This window comes from Salvelinus namaycush, chromosome 6, assembly GCF_016432855.1.
Source record: "Salvelinus namaycush isolate Seneca chromosome 6, SaNama_1.0, whole genome shotgun sequence".
NCBI lineage: Eukaryota > Metazoa > Chordata > Actinopteri > Salmoniformes > Salmonidae > Salvelinus > Salvelinus namaycush.
In genome coordinates this window covers 9,662,722-9,685,802 of record NC_052312.1, presented here as the reverse complement: position 1 = coordinate 9,685,802, position 23,081 = coordinate 9,662,722, and the positions used below count along the sequence as shown (strand labels likewise).

At 42.4% G+C, this 23,081-nt stretch overlaps 1 protein-coding gene across 1 annotated transcript in view; it reads right to left on the bottom strand.

The window, feature by feature from the left end:
- LOC120049603 (serine/threonine-protein phosphatase PP1-beta catalytic subunit-like) overlaps nucleotides 1–22,663 on the bottom strand; it is a 39,009-nt gene extending 16,346 nt beyond the window's left edge. Inside the window, exon 1 of the mRNA XM_038995899.1 lies at nucleotides 22,531–22,663. Coding sequence (XP_038851827.1) covers nucleotides 22,531–22,582 — 52 coding nt within the window. The 5' untranslated portion in view covers nucleotides 22,583–22,663. The remainder of the gene's footprint in view (nucleotides 1–22,530) is intronic.
- Nucleotides 22,664–23,081: the final 418 nt, after the last annotated feature.

The following is a 23,081-nucleotide window of genomic DNA, read 5'->3' as shown; positions in this document are numbered from 1 at the left end:
AATTCCAATGACTTTCCCACATGCTCACAATTCCTGTACAAAGCCAGCCCCCCCAAAATGCACAGATAGAACACAGTGGCAAGATAATGTATTGTATATGTACAGTATGAAGAAGAGGGTACTATACTGTCAGAGGCCAGTGGCTTAGGGACGGACAGACAGTAAAAGAGATGGAACAAATGTCAAACAACCTCTGTGCTTGTGTGAGTGGCCATGACAGACCACAGGCATGGGACTGATATAAACAATTCATCACACAGGAAGACGCACGCACAGACAGACAGACACATAGCAAATAAGCTTATCTTAGAAAGCATGGCGTTACAGGTAAGGAAACACCAACATAAAGTGTCTTAATAGGGCGTTGGTCCAACACGAGCCAGAACAGCTTCAATGAACCTTGACATAGATTCTACAGGTGTCTGGAACTATGTTGGAGTGATGCGACAACACACCATCCTTCAGTGAGAAATTCCATAATTTGGTGTTTTGTCAATGGTGGTGGAAAATGCTGTCAGAAGGTGCCACTCCATAATCTCCCACAAGTGGATTGAGATCTGATGACAAGGCCATGGCATATAGCTTAAATCATTTTCATGCTCATCAAACCATTCAGTGACTCCTCGTGCCCTGTGGATGGGGGCATTGTCATCCTAAGAGGGCATAGCCATGGTAGCCAAAATAATGGCCTGCGCAGCATATTTATGCATGACCCTAAGCATGATGGGATGTTAACTGCTTAATTAACTCAGGAACTACTCCTGTGTGGAAGCACCTTTTCTCAATATTCTATCAATATTCTACCTTTTTTCAATTTCTATCCCTCATTTACTCAAGTGTTTTGGTTATTTTGGCAGTTACCTGCACAATGATACCGTGGCTTTCTTTACCTCTACACAATAGGGCCAGAAGTAATTTCTGATCAGGAAAACTCCAGTCATAAAACGGGAAGGAAAGCAGACTATAAACTTGTGTCACTAGATTACTAGGCAGCTATGTAGTAGAAAGACAGGCTTCCCCTGCTCCTGCCTACCACCAGTTTGCCACCTCGCGGTAAAACATTTTAGTGGCCCCTCTCTTGATGGCGGAGACAAAAACGTAAATTTTAAAGTTATTTTTGCCATGGAGCAGAGAAAAAATACATTTTATAACAAATTTGCAGCAATTCTACAAATTTTTCCATGGGGCAGAGATACATTTTTTAGCAGTTGTACAGCTAATTTCCTGAAAGTCTACCTATTTTGCCATGGGGTGGAGAGACATTTTAGTAGTTTTAAAACACCCATAAGGGCGGAAATGCACTTATTATTAGTTGAAAGACAATGTCCATGGCTTACCCATGATGTTGTACAACGATTTAAGTCAATAAGTCATAGATATATTTGGGTTTGAAGTGGGAAATCTGAAGTGGTAACTTAAGATATTTTCCATGCCAATGCCGTGTGCCATAGGGGAACTATGATATGACGTGCTAATACTTTTCAGTCTACGTTTCTTTTCAGGGCTAGGTTTTATTTGAATGTTACCACCCACCGGCATGGCATTGTTCATTAATCAGAAACACCTGCAAAGTTCTTCCTCTTCACGAGTTACGATAGAGCTGAGAAATATAATGGATCATCTTTGTCAGCCAAGCCTACACTTGGCTGCCTGAGCCATGGAGCAAATTAAAATAGCAGGTGCAAACTTAAGTTTTTGCCACTGCCTTGATTGGTGCAGCTAGAAATCATGTGTCTATCCTATAATATAAAGGCACCCGAAAAAGAATATTCCACAAACGTATTTATCTATTTTGTTCTGTTGTTACATTTGTATTGGTGTTTCGTTTCATGTCCGATGCGCTCAGGGTGTTTTTAGATATAATTTGCGGCATTCATCATGAGCAAAGTCATTGTGGCCTATCATTTCAATTCCCCTAACCAAGGCATGACTTGGCATTGCTGTTGCGCAGCCAAATAGTCTGCCAGCAGCCAACCAGCAGCCTACCTTGTCCATTACAATGTAGAAAGATGTGTCTCTAGTCCAAACCGTTCAATAGTTAAGCTATCCATATTACCAGAGTTTCATCTTATTATTTATATTTCTATGGCGGATTCACAGATGCAATTTATGGAACATGCCAAAACTTTGGAGATAACAATAGATAGCAAAGTCAAAAGATTCTGGTTTCCCCTATCCATCTGCGGCAAAATTTTCCCTAAATACTTATGACAAATCCAGCTCCAGAATAAGCCATAGCCTCGCCAGCTGGCTAATCTGTTGAATGCGGTGTAACACATAACATTAGCTAGCTAAAAAAGGTAAACAGCTGTCAGTTGTTTACCAAATCCCCACAATGTCCCACCCCCAATTCGTGAATAGGTATTAGCAGCAGGGGTTGGAACTGAAATCATTTTCCAATCGTTTCATTCTGAACAGAACCATTTTTTTTGTTCCGTTCCACTGTTCTAACCAGCAAAATAATGTTCTGAACCAGTTCGTAAAAAGTTACGTTTATATTGTTCCTTTCTGTTCCGTTTTTAAAACTTTGATATCATTTACTTTTTTATAGTTAGCTTAACATTAAATTACTTCACCAATCAGTGCGGATAGAGAAGCTTGCTATATTGTGGGCAAGCTATTTACATCCATTGGACAGACGAGTGTAGGGCGCGAGATGCGACTGAAATCTTACGAGTTGGGAGAGCGCGAGAGAGGCTGGATGAGGATGCTTGGCTTGAAGAGCTGGGCATTTTGTTGTTATGACATACAGTACCACTCAAAAGTTTGGACAAACCTACTCATTCAAGGGTTTTTCTTTATATTTAATTATTTTCTACATTGTAGAATAATAGTGAAGACATCAAAACTATGAAATAACATATGGAATCATGTAGTAAACAAAAAAAGTGTTAAACAAATATATTTTATATTCTTCAAAGTAGCCACCCTTTTCCTTGACAGCTTTGCGCACTCTTGGCATTCTCTCAACCAGCTTCACCTGGAATGCTTTTCCAACAGTCTTGAATGAGTTCCCACAAATGCTGAGCACTTGTTGGCTGCTTTTCCTTCACTCTGTGGTCCAACTCATCCCAAACCATCTCAATTGTGTTGAGGTTGGGTGATTGTGGAGGCCAGGTCATCTAAGGCAGCACTCCATCACTCTCCTTCTTGACCAGATAGCCTTTACACAGCCTGGAGGTGTGTTGGGTCATTGTCCTGTTGAAAAACAAATGATAGTCCCACTAAGCGCAAACCAGATGGGATGGCATATCGCTGCAGAATTCTGTGGTAGCCATGCTGGTTAAGTGTGCATTGGATTCTAAATTCTAAATAAATCACTGACAGTGTCACCAGCAAAGCACCCCCACACCCCCACACCACCTCCTCCATGCTTCACGGTGGGAACCACACATGCGGAGATCATCCGTTCACCTACTCTGCGTCTCACAAAGACATGGCGGTTGAAACGAAAAATCTCAAATCTGGACTCATCATACCAAAGGACAGATTTCCAACAGTCTAATGTCCATTGCTTGTGTTTCTTGGCCCAAGCAAGTCTCTTCTTATTATTGGTGTCCTTTAAGTAGTGGTTTATTTGCAGCAATTCGACCATGAAGGCCAGATTTAACGCGGTCTCCTCTGAACAGGTGATGTTGAGATATGTCTGTTACTTGAACTTTGTGAAGAATTTATTTGGGCTGCAATTTGAGGCTGGTAACTCTAATGAACTTATCCTCTGCAGCAGAGGTAACTCTGGGTCATCCTTTCCTGTGGCGGTTCTCATGACAGACAGTTTTATCATAGCGCTTGATGGTTTTTGCGACTGCACAAAAACACAAAGTTTTTGAAATGTTCCAGATTGACTGACCTTCATGTCTTAAAGTAATGATGTTTCTATTTGCTTATTTGAGCCGTTCTTGACATAATATGAACTTGGTCTTTTACCAAATAGTGCTATCTTCTGTATACCAAAACCTACCTCGTCACAACACAACTGATTGGCTCAAATGCATTAAGGAAAGAAATTTCACAAATTAACAAGGCACACTGGGTAATTGAAATGCATTTCAGGTGACTACCTCATGAGCTAGTTGAGAGAATGCCAATAGTGTGCAAAGCTGTCATCAAGGCAAAGGGCGGCTACTTTGAAGAATCTCAAATATAAAATATATTTAGATTTGTTTAACACTTTTTTGGTTGCTACATGATTCCATATGTGTTATTTCATAGTTGTGATGTCTTCCCTATTATTCTACACTGTAGAAAATAGTACAAATAAACAAAAACCCTGGAGTGAGTAGGTGTGTCCAAAATCTTTTAAAAATATATTTTCCTTTATTATTTTCCACTAACCCTACCACCCCTCCCCTAATTGGAGTAAACTAATGAACAACACCACTTGGCCTTCTACTTCCAGCCTATACATACTATATACATTTTACAGACACAATCTATTTTACAATAGTTATATTTTGTTTGTTTTTATTCCTGTACTTCCTTTACCCTCAACCTTTCCAATCTATTTCTTAACACCATCCATATTGGATTTCTATTTGCCATATACGGACACAGTAAATTTGACATTTGTTATCTTCTTGTAATTGGTCCCACCCTTCAGCTACATTCAACCCCTCCCATCTATCTCTTAAAACCATCCATATTGGATTTCATATATTTTTCAACTGTGCGGTGATGGTTCACAAAGGTTCTGAACCTTTCAATTCTCATAGTTTCTACAGATTGTAAATTTAAAGGTAAACATTTTTGCTAAAAATATTATATTATTGATTGACTATGACTTTTCAAATCACCTTGTATTGCTATCTGCAATGTTAGCTCCAGGTAAATGTTGCAATTCTTCAGCCATACTTGGACCTGTGACCAAAAACAAGCTATATATGGACAGTACCAAAATAAATGATCTAATGACTCTGTCACTTCGCAGCAAAATCTGCAGAGCTGGGAAGGTTGTATCCCCCATATATATACCATTCTATTGGTTGCAAGAATTTTGTATAGAGCGAGTCTGTAAAAAAATGCACGGAATGTAAAAGAACAATTTTAACCAGTTCCCATGCTTTTAAAATAACAGTTCTGTTCCGGAACAATATAGATCACTTTCGTTCTCGGTTTTGATTCTGTTCATTTATTTATTTTCCAGTTGCTTATTCGTGGAGCTGGCCCTGTGTGTGTGTGTGTGTGCGTGTGTTTAGTGAGTGAGTGAGTGAGGTGCGCATGCGTGTGAATGAAAGACAAAGGAGAAATAGATCCATAGTGAGTTATAGTGAACCATGAGAGACAATAACCACAAATATACAGTATGCTGCTGCCATGCATGTGTGTGTGTGTGCGCCACCATAGGGGCATGTGGGTAATTACTCAGAGGGTGACAGCTGCATCTGTTGACATTTAATGAGGGATCAGTAGGGGGGGGGTTGGGGGGGAGTGATGTACCAGTGATGCGCTCAATACAGAAGTGGTAAGATGAAGTGGATGCTAAACTACAGGACTGGTTCGCTACCACAGACTGGAATATATTCGGGGATTCATCTGTTAACATTGAGGAGTTTACGACATCAGTCACCGGCTTCATAAATGTTTTTTGTAAGATTGTATTTTATTATATATTTTTTGAACAATACAAAACATACACATACAAATGACAACATACAGACACACACAAACATCCACAACGTCACCCCTGCCCAGACCCACCTATCTCCATCGCCTGCATGGCCTCAATCTGCACCATTTTGTTTGTCTACGTCACCAACGCACTTAAAACATTTAGATAATAAAATAATTTGACCTTTCCATTCGATGGAGGATTGGTTGATTTCAAGTTTTATGTATTTTCAAGATGATTGACGAGAAAAGTATCGTCCAACCCATCGGGTATCTCATCTCACTGCACCCTCATAAGCCATGTCTTGAAATATGCAGACAGGTGGATTAAAAGTACATTTACATTGTAATACTTCTGACAGACAACTTTTTAACTCTGCCCATAACTTTTGGACTTTATAGCATTCCTAGAAGGCATGGATTATTGAGTCATTGTTAGTTTTACACTTGCTGTAGAATTTGTGAATTTTGTCTCGTGTAATAAATTCTATACATTTGTATATACTGGTTTATACCGGCTTCATTAATAAGTGCATCTACAACGTCGTCCCCCACATTGACCTTAAGTACATACCCCAACCAGAAGCCATTTTATTTCCCCCCCCCCCCCAAGATGGCATAGCAGTGCAGACGTGGTTTGTCGTCCTCTCCTTTACTTTTTGTATTTTTCGTCTTTTTTGTATATATTCCAATTTATTTTTCAATCTCTTTCTCCATTTTTAAATTAAATATACCTTCCGGTAATCCGCCTCACTCAATGTGACATGGATCCGCTATTTTTTTTAGACCTTATAGCCAAAACTTTCATCAGAAGCTAGCCAGCTAATTAGCTACTAGCTATTTAGTCATTGTTAGTCACTGCTAGCAGCCTTTACCCTCTGCTCAGGCACCAGCCGTTTTTTAGCCTGGATAATACCTGCCAGCCTCTGACTGTTTTTCTCCACTACAATGCCGGATTCCTGCCGTAAACCCTGGACCATTGATCATCACAGCTAGCTAGCTGCCACTGAGTGACGCAGCCCCGACGCTAGCCCGGAGCCAGGCGCATCTCCCGGCTAGCAAACGAAATGACCACAACTACAATACCTCTTTCGCCATCTGGCCCGGTCCCTTCGTCGACACGGCGCCCCGCCGTACCACCACGACTGGTCCGCAGACGTAATTCCATCTGCTGTGCCTTCAACTGGCCTTTGCCGGACGTCGGAGCAGACGCTTCTATCTACCCCAGCCTGCTAACTTTAAACGGCGTGTCTCCCGCGTGCTAGCGTAGCAACAACTACCCCGTGGCTTCCCTGTTCCATCTATTGCTGTACACTGGACCTTATGATCACTTGGCTACATAGCTGATGCCTGCAGGACTGTTCATTTATCACGGTACTCCACTTTGTTTACCTTTGTTTATCTGTCGGCCTTAGCCCCGAACTCAGGCCCTGTGTTTAGTTAACCGACCCTCTCTGCCCATTCATCGCCATTTTACCTGTTGTTGTTGTCTTAGCTGATTAGCTGTTGTTGTCTTACCCGTTGTTGTCTTAGCTAGTTCTCCCAATCAACACCTGTGATTGCTTTATGCCTCGCTTTATGTCTCACTCAAATGTCAATATGCCTTGTATACTGTTGTTTAGGATAGTTATCTTTGTTTGTTTACTGCGGAGCCCCTAGTCCCACTGTACATGCCTCAGATACCTCCTTTGTCCCACCTCCCACACATGCGGTGACCTCACCCAGTATAACCAGCGTGTCCAGAGATGCAACCTCTCTTATCATCACTCAGTGCCTGGGCTTACCTCCACTGTACCCGCACCCCACCCCTTGTTGCACATTATTCCCTGAATCTATTCTACCACACCCATAAATCTGCTCCTTTTATTCTCTGTCCCCAACGCACTAAACGACCAGTTTTGCTAGCCTTTAGCCGTACCCTCATCCTATTCCTCCTCTGTTCCTCGGGTGATGTGGATGCTAACCCAGGCCCTGCGTGTCCCCAGGCACTCATTTGTTGACTTTTGTAATCGAAAAAGCCTTGGTTTCATGCATGTTAACATCAGAAGCCTCCTCCCTAAGTTTGTTTTACTCACTACTTTAGCACATTCCGCCAACCCTGATGTCCTTGCCGTGTCTGAATCCTGGCTTAGGAAGGCCACCAAAAATTTGGAGATTTCCATACCCAACTACAACATTTTCCGTCAAGATAGAACTGCCAAAGGGGGAGGAGTTGCAATCTACTGCAGAGATAGCTTGCAAAGTTCTGTCATACTTTCCAGGTCTATGCCCAAACAGTTCGAGATTCTAATTTTAAAAATGAATCTCTCCAGAAATAAGTCTCTCACTGTTGCCGCCTGTTATAGAACCCCCTCAGCTCCCAGCTGTGCCCTGGACACCATATGTGAATTGATTGCCCCCCATTTATCTTCAGAGTTCGTTCTGTTAGGTGACCTAAACTGGGATATGCTCAACACCCCAGCAGTCCTACAATCTAAGCTAGATGCCCTCAATCTCACACAAATTATCAAGGAAACCACCAGGTACAACCCTAAATCCGTAGATATTATCCTGACCAACTTGCCCTCCAAATACACCTCTGCTGTTTTCACTCAGGATCTCAGCGATCACTGCTTAATTGCCTGCATCCGCTATGGGTCCGCGTTCAAACGACCACCCCTCATAACTGTCAAACGCTCCCTAAAACACTTCTGCGAGCAGGCCTTTCTAATCGACCTGGGCCGGGTATCCTGGAAGGTTATTGACCTCATCCCGTCAGTCGAGGATGCCTGGTCATTCTTTAAAAGTAATTTCCTCACCATCTTAAATAAGCATGCCCCTTTTAAAAAATGTAGAACTAAGAACAGATATAGCCCTTGGTTCACTCCAGACCTGACTGCCCTTGACCAGCACAAAAACATCCTGTGGCAGACTGCAATAGCATCGAATAGTCCCCGCGATATGCAACTGTTCAGGGAAGTCAGGAACCAATACACACAGTCAGATAGCAAAGGCTAGCTTTTTCAAACAGATATTTGCATCCTGTAGCTCTAAATCCCAAAAGTTTTGGGACACTGTAAAGTCCATGGAGAACAAGAGCACCTCCACCTCCTGAGGCTAGGTAACACGGTCACCACTGATAAATCCATGATAATCGAAAATTTCAATAAGCATTTCTCTACAGCTGGCCATGCTTTCCTCTTGGCAACCCCAACCCCGGTCAACAGCTCCGCACCCCCCTAAGCTACTTTCCCAAGCCTCCCCAGCTTCTCCTTCATACTTTCCCAAGCCTCCCCAGCTTCTCCTTCACCCAAATCCAGATCGCAGATGTTCTGAAAGAGCTGCAAAACCTGGACCCGTACAAATCAGCTGGGCTAGACAATCTGGAACCTCTTTCTAAAATTATCCGCCGCCATTGTTGCAACCCCTATTACCAGTCTGTTCAACCTATCTTTCGTATCGTCCGAGATCCCTAAAGATTGGAAAGCTGCCGCGGTCATCCCCCTCTTCAAAGGGGCTGACACTCTAGACCCAAACTGTTATAGACCTATATCCATCCTGCCCTGCCTTTCTAAAGTCTTTGAAATCCAAGTTAATAAACAGATCACTGACCATTTCGAATCCCACCGTACCTTCTCCGTTGTGCATTCTGGTTTCCGAGCTGGTCATGGGTGCAACTCAGCCACGCTCAAGGTACTAAACGATATCATAACCGCCATCGATAAAAGACAGTACTGTGCAGCCGTCTTCATCGACCTGGCCAAGGCTTTCGACTCTGTCAATCACTGTATTCTTATCGGCAGACTCAATAGCCTTGGTTTCTCAAATGACTGCCTCGCCTGGTTCAACAACTACTTCGCAGACAGAGTTCAGTGTGTCAAATCGGAGGGCCTGTTGTCCGGACCTTTGGCAGTCTCTATGGGGGTACCACATGGTTCAATTCTCGGGCCAACTCTTTTCTCTGTATATATCAACGATGTCGCTCTTGCTGTGGGTGATTCCCTGATCCACCTCAACGCAGACGACACCATTCTGTATAAATCTGGCCCTTCTTTGGACACTGTGTTAACTAACCTCCAAACGAGCTTCAATGCCATACAACACTCCTTCCGTGGCCTCCAACTGCTCTTAAAACGCTAGTAAAACCAAATGCATGCTTTTCAACCGTTCGCTGCCCGCACCCGCCCGCCCGACTAGCATCACTACTCTGGATGGTTCTGACCTAGAATACGTGGATAACTACAAATACCTAGGTGTCTGGCTAGAATGTAAACTCTCCTTCTAGACTCATATCAAACATCTCCAATCCAAAATCAAATCTAGAATCGGCTTTCTACTTCGCAACAAAGGCTCCTTCACTCACGCTGCCAAACTTACCCGTGTAAAACTGACTACCCTACCGATCCCCGACTTCGGCGATGTCATCTACAAAATAGCTTCCAAAACTCTACTCAGCAAATTGGATGTAGTCTATCACAGTACCGTCCGTTTTGTTACCAAAGCGCCTTACACCACCCACCACTGCGACCTGTATGCTCTAGTCGGCTGGCCCTCGCTACATATTCGTCGCCAGACCCACTGGCTCCAGGTCATCTATAAGTCTTTGCTAGGTAAAGCTCCGCCTTATCTCAGCTCAATGGTCATGATAACAACACCCACCCGTAGCACGCGCTACAGCAGGCATATCTCACTGGTCATCCCCAAAGCCAACACCCCCTTTAGCCGCCTTTCCTTCCAGTTCTCTGCTGCCAGTGACTGGAACGAATTGCAAAAATCGCTGAAGCTGGAGACTTACATTTCCCTCACTAACTTTAAACATCAGCTATCTGAGCAGCTAACCGATCGCTGCAGCTGTACATATTCCATTTGTAAATAGCCCACCCAATCTACCTACCTCATCCCCATATTGTTGTTATTTACTTTGCTGCTCATTTGCATACCAGTATCACTACTTACACACCATCATCTGCTCATCATCATCTGCTCATCTATCACGCCAGTGTTAATCTGCTAAATTGTAATTACTTTGAGACTATGGCCTATTTATTGCCTTACATCATGCCATTTGCACACACTGTATTTAGATTTTCTTTTTTTTCTATTGGGTTATTGACTGTACGGTTGTTTATTCCACGTGTTGTTGTTTCTGTCACACTGCTTTGCTTTATCTTGGCCAGGTCGCAGTTGTAAATGAGAACTTGTTCTCAACTAGCTTACCTGGTTAAATAAAGGTGAAATAAAAAATGATTACAGGCAACATCCACACTGAGCTAACGGCAAGGGCTACCGGTTGCAAGGAGCAGGACACTAATCCGGATGCTTATAAGAAATCCTGCTACGACAAGACATCAGGCAGAGCGTCAATACAGGACTAAGATTAGAATCCTACTAGGCCGCCTCTGACGCTCGACGGATGTGGCAGGGCTTGCAAACTATCACGGATTACAAAGGGAAACCCAGCTGCAGGCTGCCCAGCGTCGCGAGCCTACCAGGCATTTTTCATAATTAATAAACATTAGTTCAAAAACACTCTAAAAATCCAGTGTTTCTATGTCAAACGGTTATGTTATATTTCAGTCCTCTGTGACGTATATAACGTGTAATATTGGGATGCAAACTGAAAACGGAATACATTTCAACTCTATATCTGACATGGTACAAGTTTCTTATTTTTTTAAGCCCATAACCATGTGTGTGAGGTGTATACTTTTGTTTCAATGCAGATTTGTTTCAGAGTACCAAGAAACACTGTGTGACCCTGATTTAGCCCAATGCATTAAAAAGGTTACAGGTTAACATTTGCAGACGGAATATCAGGACGTGTACTCAGAGCATGTGCTAACCAGCTGGCAAGTGTCTTCACTGACCCGGCCTGTAATACCAACTTCTTTCAAGCAGACCACCATAGTCCCCGTGCCCAAGAACGGCAAGGTAACCTGCCTAAATGACTATCACCCTGTAGCACTCACATCTATAGCCAAGAAATACTTTGAAAGGCTGGTCATGGCTCACATCAACACCATCATCCCAGACTCCCTGGACACACTCCAATTCGCATACCGCCGCAACAGATCCACAGATGACACAATCTCTATTGCACTCCACACTGCCCTCACCCACCTGGACAAAAGGAAAACCTATGTAAGAATGCTGTTCATTGACTACAGCTCAGCATTCAACACCATATTCCCCTCCAAGCTCATCACCAAGTTCAGGACCCCATGACTGAACACCTCCCTCTGCAACTGGATCCTGGACTTCCTGAAGGGCAACCCCAGGCGGTGAGGGTAGGCAACAACACATCCGTCACACTGACCATCAACAAGGGGGCCCCTCCGGGGTGTGTGCTTAGTTCGCTCCTGTACTGCCTGTTCACCTAACACTGTGTGGTCGTGCATGACTCCAACACCATCATCAAGTTTGCTGATGACACACCGGTGGTAGGACTGATCACCAATGATGATGTGGCAGCCTATAGGGAGGAGTTCAGAGACCTGGCAGTGTGGTGCCAGGACAACAACCTCTCCCTCAACATCAGCAAGACAAAGGAGCTGATCGTGGACTAAAGGAAATGGAGTAGCGAGTCACTGGTCTACACACAATGTTGAGTCAATAGGTATTCAAGCCCTTTGTTATGGCAATCCTAAATACATTCAGGAGTAAAAATTTGCTTAAGTCACATAAAAAGTTCCAACAATAGTGTTTAATGACTACCTCATCTCTGTACCCCACAAATTCAGTTCTGTAAGGTCCCTCAGTTGAGCAGTACATTTCAAACACCGATTCAACCACAAAGACCAGGGAGGTTTTCCAATGCCTCGCAAAGAAAGGCACCTATTGGTAGATGAGTAAAAAATGTAAAAAGCAGACATTGAATATCCCTTTGAGCATGGTGAAGTTATTAATTACACTTTGGATGATGTATCAATTCACCCAGTCACTACAAAGATACAGGCGTTCTTCCTAACTCAGTTGCCGGAGAGGAAAGAAACCACTCAGGGATTTCACCATGACTTTAAAACAGTTACAGAGTTGAATAGCTGTGAAAGGAGAAAACTGAGGATAGGAGAAAACTGAGGAAGGATCAACAACATTGTAGTTACTCCACAATACTAACCTAAATGACAGAGTGAAAAGAAGGAAGCCTGTATTCCAAAACATGCATCCTGTTTGCAACAAGGCACTAAAGTAATACTACAAAAAAATGTGTCATGAAAACAAAGGATTGTGTTTGGGGCAAATCCAATGCAACAAATTACTGAGCACCACTCTCCATATTTTCAAGCATAGGGGTGGCTGCATCATGTTATGGGTATGCCTGTAATCGGTAAGGACTGGTGAGTTTTTCGGGATACAAAATACATGGAATGGAGCTAAGAAAAGGCTAATTCCTAGAGGTAAACCTGGTTCAGTGTGCTTTCCACCAGACACTAGGACATGAATTCACCTTTCAGCAGGACAATAACCTAAAACACAAAGCCAATTTTACACTGGAGTTGCTTACCAAGAAGACAGTGAATGCTCCTGAGTGGCTGAGTTATAGTTTTGACTTAAATCTACTTGAAAATCTATGGCAAGACCTGAAAATGGTTGTCCAGCAATGATTAATAACCAATTTGAAAAAGCTTGAAGAATTTAGAAAATAATAATATGTTATGTTGCAAAATCCAGGTGTGGAAAAACACTTTTGAGACTTACACAGAGACTTACAGCTGTAATCTCTGCCAATGGTACTTTTACAAAGTATTGACTCAGGAGTGTGAATATGTAACAGCACCAGTCAAAAGTTTGGACACACCTACTCATTCAAGGGGTTTTCTTTTTTCTCTACGGTGTAGAAAAATAGTGAAGACATCAAAACTATGAAATAACACATATGGAATCATGTAGTAACCAAAAAAGTGCTAAACAAATCAAAATATATTTTATATTTGAGATTCTTCAAAGTAGCCACCCTTTGCCTTGATGACAGCTTTGCACACTCTTGGAATTCTCTCAACCAGCTTCATGAGGTAGTCACCTGGAATGCATTTCAATTAACAGGTGTGCATTGTTAAAAGTTAATTTGTGGAATTTAATGCGTTTGAGACAATCAGTTGTGTTGTGACAAGGTAAGGTTGGTATACAGAAGATAGCCCTATTTGGTAAAAGACCAAGTCCATATTACAGTTGAAGTCGGAAGTTTACATACACCTTAGCCAAATACATTTAAACTCAGTTTTTCACAATTCCTGACATTTAATCCTAGTAAAAATTCCCTGTCTTAGATCAGTTAGGATCACCACTTTATTTTAAGAACGTGAAATGTCAGAATAATAGTGGAGAGAATGATTTATTTCAGCTTTTATTTCTTTCATCACATTCCCAGTGGGTCAGAAGTTTACATACACTCAATTAGTATTTGGTAGCATTGCCTTTAAATTGTTTAACTTGGGTCAAATGTTTTGGGTAGCCTTCCACAAGCTTCCCACAATAATTTGGGTGAATTTTGGCCCATTCCTCCTGACAGAGCTGGTGTAACGGAGTCAGGTTTGTAGGCCTCCTTTGTCGCACACGCTTTTTCAGTTCTGCCCACAAATTTTCTATAGGATTGAGGTCAGGGCTTTGTGATGGCCACTCCAATACCTTGACTTTCTTGTCCTTAAGCCATTTTGCCACAACTTTGGAAGTATGCTTGGGGTCACTGTCCACTTGGAAGACCCATTTAAGACCAAGCTTTAACTTCCCGACTGATGTCTTGAGATGTTGCTTCAACATATCCACATAATTTTCCTTTTTCATGATGCCATCTATTTTGTGAAGTGCACCAGTCCCTCCTGCAGCAAGGCACCCCCACAACATGATGCTGCTACACCCGTGCTTCACGGTTGGGATGGTGTTCATCGGCTTGCAAGCCTCCCCCTTTTTCCTCCAAGCATAACGATGGTCATTATGGCCTAACAGTGCTATTTTTGTTTCATCAGACCAGAGGACATTTCTCCAAAAGGTACAATCTTTATCCTCATGTGCAGTTGCAAACCGTAGTCTGGCTTTTTTATGGCGGTTTTGCTGAGCGGCCTTTCAGGTTATGTCGATATAGGACTTGTTTTACTGTGGATATAGATACTTTTGTACCCGTTTCCTCCAGCGTCTTCACAAGGTCCTTTGCTGTTGTTTTGGGATTGATTTGCACTTTTCGCACCAAAGTACGTTCATCTCTAGGAGACAGAACGCGTCTCCTTCCTGAGCGGTATGACACCTGCGTGGTCCCATGTTGTTTATACTAGCGTACTATTGTTTGTACAGATGAACGTGGTACCTTCAGGCGTTTGGAAATTGCTCCCAAGGATGAACCAGAATTGTGGAGGTCTACAATTTTTTTCTGAGGTCTTGGCTGATTTCTTTTGATTTTCCTGATGTCAAGCAAATAGGCACCGAGTTTGAAGGTAGGCCTTGAAATACATCCACAGATAGACCTCTAAGTGACTCAAATTATGTCAATATGCCTATCAGAGGCCATGACATAGTTTTCTGGAATTTTCCAAGCTGTTTAAAGGCACAGTCAACTTAGTGTATGTAAACTTCTGACCCACTGGAATTGTGATACAGTGAATTATAAGTGAAATAATCTGTCTGTAAACAATTGTTGGAAAATGTACTTGTGTCATGCACAAGCTAGATGTCCTAACCGACTTGCCAAAACTATAGTTTGTTAACAAGAAATGTGTGTAGTGGTTGAAAAACTAGTTTTAATGACTCCAACCTAAGTGTTTGTAAACTTCTGACTTCAACTGTATGTCAAGAACTGCTAAAATAAGCAAAGAGAAACGACAGTCCATCATTACTTTAAGACATGAAGGTCAGTAAATCCAGAAAATTTCAGGAACTTTCTTCCAAATGCAGTCGCAAAAACCATCAAGCGCTATGATGAAACTGGCTTTCATGAGGACCGCCACTGGGAAGGAAGACCCAGAATTATCTCTGCTGCAGAGGATACGTTTAATTAGAGTTAACTGCACCTCAGATTGCAGCCCAAATAAATGCTTCTAAGAGTTCAAGTAACAGACACATCTCAACATAAACTGTTCAGAGGAGACTGCATGAATCAGGCCTTCATGGTCGAATTTCTGCAAAGAAACCACCACTAAAGTACACCAATAATAAGAAGAGTCTCTGTGAGACGCAGAGTAGGTGAACGGATGATCTCCGCATGTGTGGTTCCCACCATGAAGCATGGAGGAGGAGGTGTGATGGTGCTTTGCTGGTGACACGGTCAGTGATTTATTTAGAATTCAAGGCACACTTAACCAGCCTGGCTACCACAGCATTCTGCAGTGATACGCCATCCCATCTGGTTTGCGCTTAGTGGGGCTATCATTTTGTTTTTCAACAGGACAATGCCCCAACACACCTCCAGCCTGTGTAAGGGCTATTTGACCAAGAAGGAGAGTGATGGTGCTGCATCAGATGACCTGGCCTCCACAATCACCCGACCTCAACTCAATTGAGATGGTTTGGAATGAGTTGGTCCGCAGAGTGAAGGAAAAGCAGCCAACAAATGCTCAGCATATGTGGGAATCTAAAATATAGAATCTAAAATAATTTGTTTAACACTTTTTTGGTAACTACATGACTCCATATGTGTTATTTCATAGTTTTCATGTCTTCACTATTATTCTACAATGTAGAAAATAGTAGAAGAATCTAAAAAAAACTTGAATAAGTAGGTGTGTCCAAACTTTTGACTGGTACTGTATGTAAATGAGATATTTCTCTATTTCATTTTCAATAAATGTCTAAAACCATGTTATCATTTTGTTATTATGGGGTATTGAGTGGAGATGGGTGATAAAATTAATTTCATCTATTTGAATTCAGGTAGTAACAACAAAATTTGGAATAAGTCAAGGGGTATGAATGCATTCTGAAGGCACTGTATGTACATCGATTGCCTAGTCAGCCCTACCTATATGTATGTCACGTGTGCTCCCTCTCTGACCTCTAGGTCACCAAGCTGCTCGTTATGGCGCACACCTCCTTCCCCAGGCGTTATTGTTTCTGTTTCATGTCTGTGCATTGTTCGTGTTTCTTGTTTTGTATTATGTTTCGTTCATTCATTAAACGTATTCACTCCCTGAACTTGCTTCCTGACTCCCAGCGCACACGTTACAGAATAACACCTCACCTAATGGAAGCATCAGGGAGTTATTTATTTATTTTTGTGTTGGAGGTGATGTCGGGTCCGGGTGTCTGAACCGGAGCTACCTGGGAGGCCTCAGTCGGTTTGTCGGACTTCCATGCCTCGGCTGGCTCGACGGGCTCCCATGCTTCGGCTGGGTGTACAGGTTCCTGTGCCTAGGCCGAAGCAACCGTGGAGTTTTCGGCCGGATCGTCGGGCTCTCACGCTTCAGCCAGTTCGTCAGGTTTCTGCGCCTCAGCAGAGGCAACCGGTCCGCTCCTGATCCCAGGGATCGTCCCTTTGGATGGCGTCCTGCGGCTGGAGCCGCGTGCCGGGGAGGGGGTACTGTCACGTATGCTCTCTCTCTGGTGCTCTAGGTCGCCATGCTCCCGCTCCTCAGCCGGATCGACATGTTCCTGCGCCTCAGAAATGTGACCGATCCGCTCCTGATCCCCAGGATCGTCATTTTGGTCAGCATCCTGCGGCTGGAGCCACACATCGGGGAGGGGGTACTGTCATGTGTGCTCCCTCTCTGGCCTCTAGGTCACCAGGCTGCTTATGTCGCACACCTGTCACCATCGTTACGCGCATCAGCGCATAATGACACTCACCTGGATTCCATCACCTACCATATTTGTCACTCCCTTTGGTTCCTTCCCCAGGCATTATTGCGTCTGTTTCAATTTCATGTCTGTGCGTTGTTCGTGTTTCTTGTTTTGCATTATGTTTTGTTCATTCATTAAATGTATTCACTCCCGATTCCCAGCGCACACGTTACAATGTACATATATTCCTCAATTACCTCGTACCCCTGCACATCGGCTCGGTACTGGTACTCCCTGTAAATAGCCATTTTTACTCGTTTTTTCAGTGTGTATTTATTCCTCGTGCTATTATTTCTCTTTTTTGTTCATCTTTAACTCTACATTGTTGGAAAAGGACCCGTAAGTAAGTATTTCACTGACAGCGTACACCTGTTGTTTACAGAAGCATGTGACAAATACATTGATTATATTTTGACATATGATTGAGACGTGAGAGCAGCTAGCTTATAACAATGAACAGACCAACTGGAGCTGGTGTGTGCGTGTGTGTGTGTGTGTGTGTGAGTGTGTGCGTATGTGTGTGTGTGTGTGTGTGTGTGTGTGTGTGTGAGAGAGAGAGAGAGGACGGGGTTCTATCAATGGCCTGACTTTCTGACTGCACCCCTAACTAAGGCTTGAGTGTTCTGTGTTTTTGCTGCCAACAGCAGAGAAAGTGGGCCAGCAGCAGCTCCATAACATTCTTCCTGCTAACACGCGCGCGCACCAGATCCGGCCAATTTCCCCCTCCGAGTTTCCTCAGTGCTGTGGAGGTCTCAGATTACCTCTGGTTCAGTCTCAGGCACAATTGGCTCGGCAAATATCCATCTTCTCCACTACTGTCTCACACTCTCTCTGTGGGACACTGTCTCAACTTCAAACCAAGCCAAAGATGATTATATTGGCATATCCATAACATGGGGTCTGTCGGTTTCATCGTATGCGTGTCTGCTGGTGTGTATATATTCAACGTTTGTCCATCACTACTTCGGTTCATTTACAGAACACACAGGAAGAACAATGTCTTTGAGTTTGACTTTCGTTCCTAAGAGCACATACTGTAGCCTCACCCATCTGGAAAACCTGTGTGCTTCCGTGAGACATCATGCCCAACTAACTCTACTCATAACTGGCTGTGTGGGCACAACAATAGGTTACCTACAGGATCAGGAGCACATAACCCTTTACACTCGTAGTTCTATGTCTCATTAATAATACAAGATCTCAGAATAACCGATTTTTTTTGCCAAGTACTTCGTCTTAAACTTTAGGAGAAAACTGCCAAAATTCTAAATGTAGCCTACTTCAGAACAAACAGGCATTTTCCAAATGGCTGAGACCTAAACTCAGTGCACTTACAATGTACCTTACAGCGTGAAAGTGCCTACTTGTGAACAGAGCAGCCTGTACATGTCTCTGTGGCTGGTACAACATAATTGCCATACTAGAAGCAGAGCAGAGCACTCCTTGAATTCCTTATGATTACTACACTAAATAGAAATGTAAAACGCTGTAAAGTGCTGAAATAAAAGATGCCAGAAATTTTCCACACGCACAAAAAGCTTATTTCTCTAAAATGTTGTGCACAAATTTGTTTAAATTCCTTTTAGTGAGCATGTATCCTTTGCCAAGATAATCCATCCACCTGACAGGTGTGGCATATCAAGAAGCTTATTAAAACTTATTTGGGATTGGTGTCCCGTCCACCGATTAGCATGAGGTTGTAAGTGTGAAGAAAATTTCCCAGGACATAGACAGAGTTGCAAAGAAAAAGCCATATCTCAGACTGGCCAATTAAAAGAAAAGATTAAGATGGGAAAAAAAACAACACAGAAACTAGACAGAGATATGGCTTTTTCTTTGCAACTCTGCCTAGAAGGCCAGCATCCCGGAGTCGCCTCTTCACTGTTGACGTTGAGACTGATGTTTTGCGGGTACTATTTAATGAAGCTGACAGTTGAGGACTTGTGAGGCGTCTGTTTCTCAAACTAGACACTCTAATGTTCTTGTCCTCTTGCTCAGTTGTGCACCGGGGCCTCCCACTCCTCTTTCTATTCTGGTTAGAGCCAGTTTGCACTGTTCTGTGAAGGGAGTAGTACACAGCGTTGTACGAGATCTTCAGTTTCATGGCAATTTCTCGCATGGAATAGCCTTCATACTCAACTAGTCTAAAGAAGGCCAGTTTTATTGCTTCTTTAATCAGAACAACAGTTTTCAGCTGTGCTAACATAATTGCAAAAGGGTTTTCTAATGATCAATTAGTCTTTTAAAATTATAAACTTGGATTAGCTAACACAACGTGCCATTGGAACACAGGAGTGATGGTTGCTGATAATGGGCCTCTGTACGCCTATGTAGATATTCCATAAAAAATCAGCCTTTTCCAGCTACAATAGTCATTTACAACAGTTACAATGTCTACACTGTATTTCTGAACAATTTGATGTTACTTTAAAGGGAAAACATTTTTTTTGCTTTTCTTTCAAAAACAAGGACATTTCTAAGTGACCCCAAACTTTTGAACGGTAGTGTGTGGGAGTGTATATATATGGTAATTTCCCAACTTTTTGTCCTCTAAGGCTGCCTTTACACAGGCATCCCAATTCTGAAATGTTGCCCAATTCTTGCCAAAAGAGCTTATCTGATTTGTCATAAGACCAATTAGTGGCAAAAGATCAGAATTAGGCTGCCTCTGTAAACGCAGCCTAAGTGACATAATGCCAATAGGCAACTGACTCAGTAACTGCAGTGCAGTATTAGCATTGGCCTATATGGTGATAAAGGCAAGCATTTGTTGAAGGGTTCTTTGCAACAGATTAATTGGTAAATCAAGTTGGAAAGTCCAACAATTGTCTTCACTCTACATCCATCTAGTTACTATAAACTGTAGGAGTATCTCATTATATTATCATATATATTCAATCAAGTGTATGCTTATATGTTATGCTTTACCTATAGTAGAGAGGCTACTTAAGAAAAATACTAACTTACCTAATTATGTAGGTTAGACTTGTTCACATTTCTGCACATCAAAACAAATCGATATCTAGATCGATTGATTGTGGTTCCACCTCTAATTATCCGTGAGTAGCCTAAAGAGGAAATTGACCCAATACTCAGTTTTTCCTAAAATAGCCTAGGCCTACATCCTTTCATTCAGCCTACCAATAACAGTATAATTCCAAACCAACACTTTAGAGTTTTGCCACTTTGTAAACATTGAAGCAACAAAACTCATATTTTGTCAGACTGTAACAGTTTCAAAGGACGTTATTTTAGCAGCACCGAGTGTCAATATAGTTGGCAGAAATGGGGGATTGGTATACTTCGGGAGTTAGATGAACTCATGGATACCATGTTTATGTCTCTGCATCCAGTATGAAGGAAGTTAGTTTCCCGAGCCAATGCTAGCTAGCGTTAGCACAATGACTAGAAGACTATGGTATTTGCTAGCAGGCACAGCAAGCGGTACCAATGCACGAAGTCTGGAACCAACAGGACCCTGAACAGCTTCTACCCCAAGTATTAAGACTGCTAAATATACTTAACAAAAATATAAATGCAACAATTTCATTGATTTTACTGAGTTCATTTGGAGGAAATCAGTCAATTTAAGTCAAACTAATTAGGCCCTAATCTATGGATTTCAAATGACTGGGAATTCAGACATATATCTGTTGGTCACGGATACTTTTAAAAAAAGAAATGGGCCTCAGGATCTCTTCATTATATTTTTGTGCATTCAAATTGTCATCGATAAAATGCAATTGCGTTCTTTGTCGATAGCTTATGCCTGCTCATACCATAACTCCACCACCACCATGGGAACTCTGTTCACAAACCACTCGCCCACACAACGCCATACATGTGGTCTGCAGTTGTGAGGCCAGTTGGACGTACTGCCAAACTCTCTAAAACGACTTTGAAGGCGGCTTATGGTAGAGAAATTAACATGAAATGATCTGGCAACAGCTCTGGTGGACATTCCTTATATTTTTATTCAGTGTAGGTAGTTAAATAGTTAACCAATATCTACCAGGAATATCTGCATTGACCCTTTTTGCACTAATCTCTTTTGACTCATCACATATGCTGCTGTTACTGTTTATTATCTATCCTGTTGCCTAGTCACTTTATCCCTACCTACATTATATATACACATACTGTATGTACCTCAACTACCTCATACCCCTGCACATCGACTTGGTACTGGTACCCCGTGTATATAGCCAAGTTATCGTTATTCATTTTGTATTTATTCCTTGTGTTATTATTTTTCTATTTATTCCTAGTGTTATAATTGTTCTATATTTTTCTACTATTTAAAAATAATAATAATCTCTGCATAGTTGGGAAGGCCTGTAAGTAAGCATTTCACCAGGGTATTAGCAACATAAACGGTCGCTTAGGGCCCCAGGCCACTAGGGGGCCCCGACCCAAACCCCCCTCCCTTTTTTCGCTGACAGCCACTCAATTAGCTATGTCAGCTACCCATTTTTTGATTGGTAGTTAGTCTAGCGAGCTATCTAAACTTGAAGTAATCGTGGCCGAATACCAACCGGGCATGAAGGGCACTTGCCCAGTGGCCCTGACCTGTTTTGCAGTGAGTTGGGGGGCCCTCCAACCAAAACTTGCTTAGGGTCCCCAAAAGGCTAGAGCTGGCACTGCATTTCACTGTTAGTCTACACCTGTTGTTTATAAAGCACGTGACAAATACATTTTATATGAGTTACTTCAAGTTATTGCGATAACTCTAGTTAGTAACTTCCTTTAAACCGCAAACAGAGACAATTGTGCTAACAGAAACGTTTTTTCAAACTGCATGCAGAGACATAACAATGGTATCCACGAGTTCATCTAACTCTGGGGAAGTAGATAAAGGTTTTCATTTCCAAAATGTTTAAGTATCCTTTCACTACGGCTAAACCTATACCTTAAACTCCCGGGGCTTATTCATTACGCCGATTCTGTTGCAAAACGTTTCTTAAACGAAATCAAACGGAACGAAACGCGGAAGGACCTTCCTGAATTTGTCCAATAGAAACACTCGTTTTAGCAACTGTTTGGCTAGCGATTACACCCCGGTCTCTCCTTCCCTCGAACCAGGGCCTCCACTGCAAGGACAGTGTTTTAGACCGCAACGCAATGGCCAGCCCCCTGATTTGAAATGTGATTTAAAAAATATAAAAACTATGATACACTCACCCTCTAATAGTCGGGCGATCAGCGAGTCTACGTCCAATTCCCCCTCCGCCATTTCTGTAGTGGGTGGTGCTCACAAACAGCACTCTCTCTCCACTGCTTACTGATGCCACAGTCCCTGGCAGGCACCACATGAACACCGCCACCGACTCACAGCCAGCGGAATGCACGTTCCCGGGTCTCTCTGCCCGAAGGTGTTTTGTACTGGGAAAACACTGTAGACGTATACTATAGGCCTATAATGCCACAGGTTCAATGGTAATAACACAGCTAAGAACATGTAGGACTAATCAAAATAGGTGTCTGCTAGTGTCTGTGTGTTATAGATCAATAACAAGTATGCAGAAATAGCCAAATGAACCTATTGATGAAATCCAATAAAGGCCTATGCATAATGATGATTAGCCATGGCCATATTTCAGGAAAGGGAATTGCAATTTGCAATTTCTTAATTCATTGTGTAATGCTTATAATGTTTGAGGATTTTTTTTTCACATATAAAACATCTCAGTAGTCTATATGTAAATCACTTCAAATGGGTGAATTTATTTGAT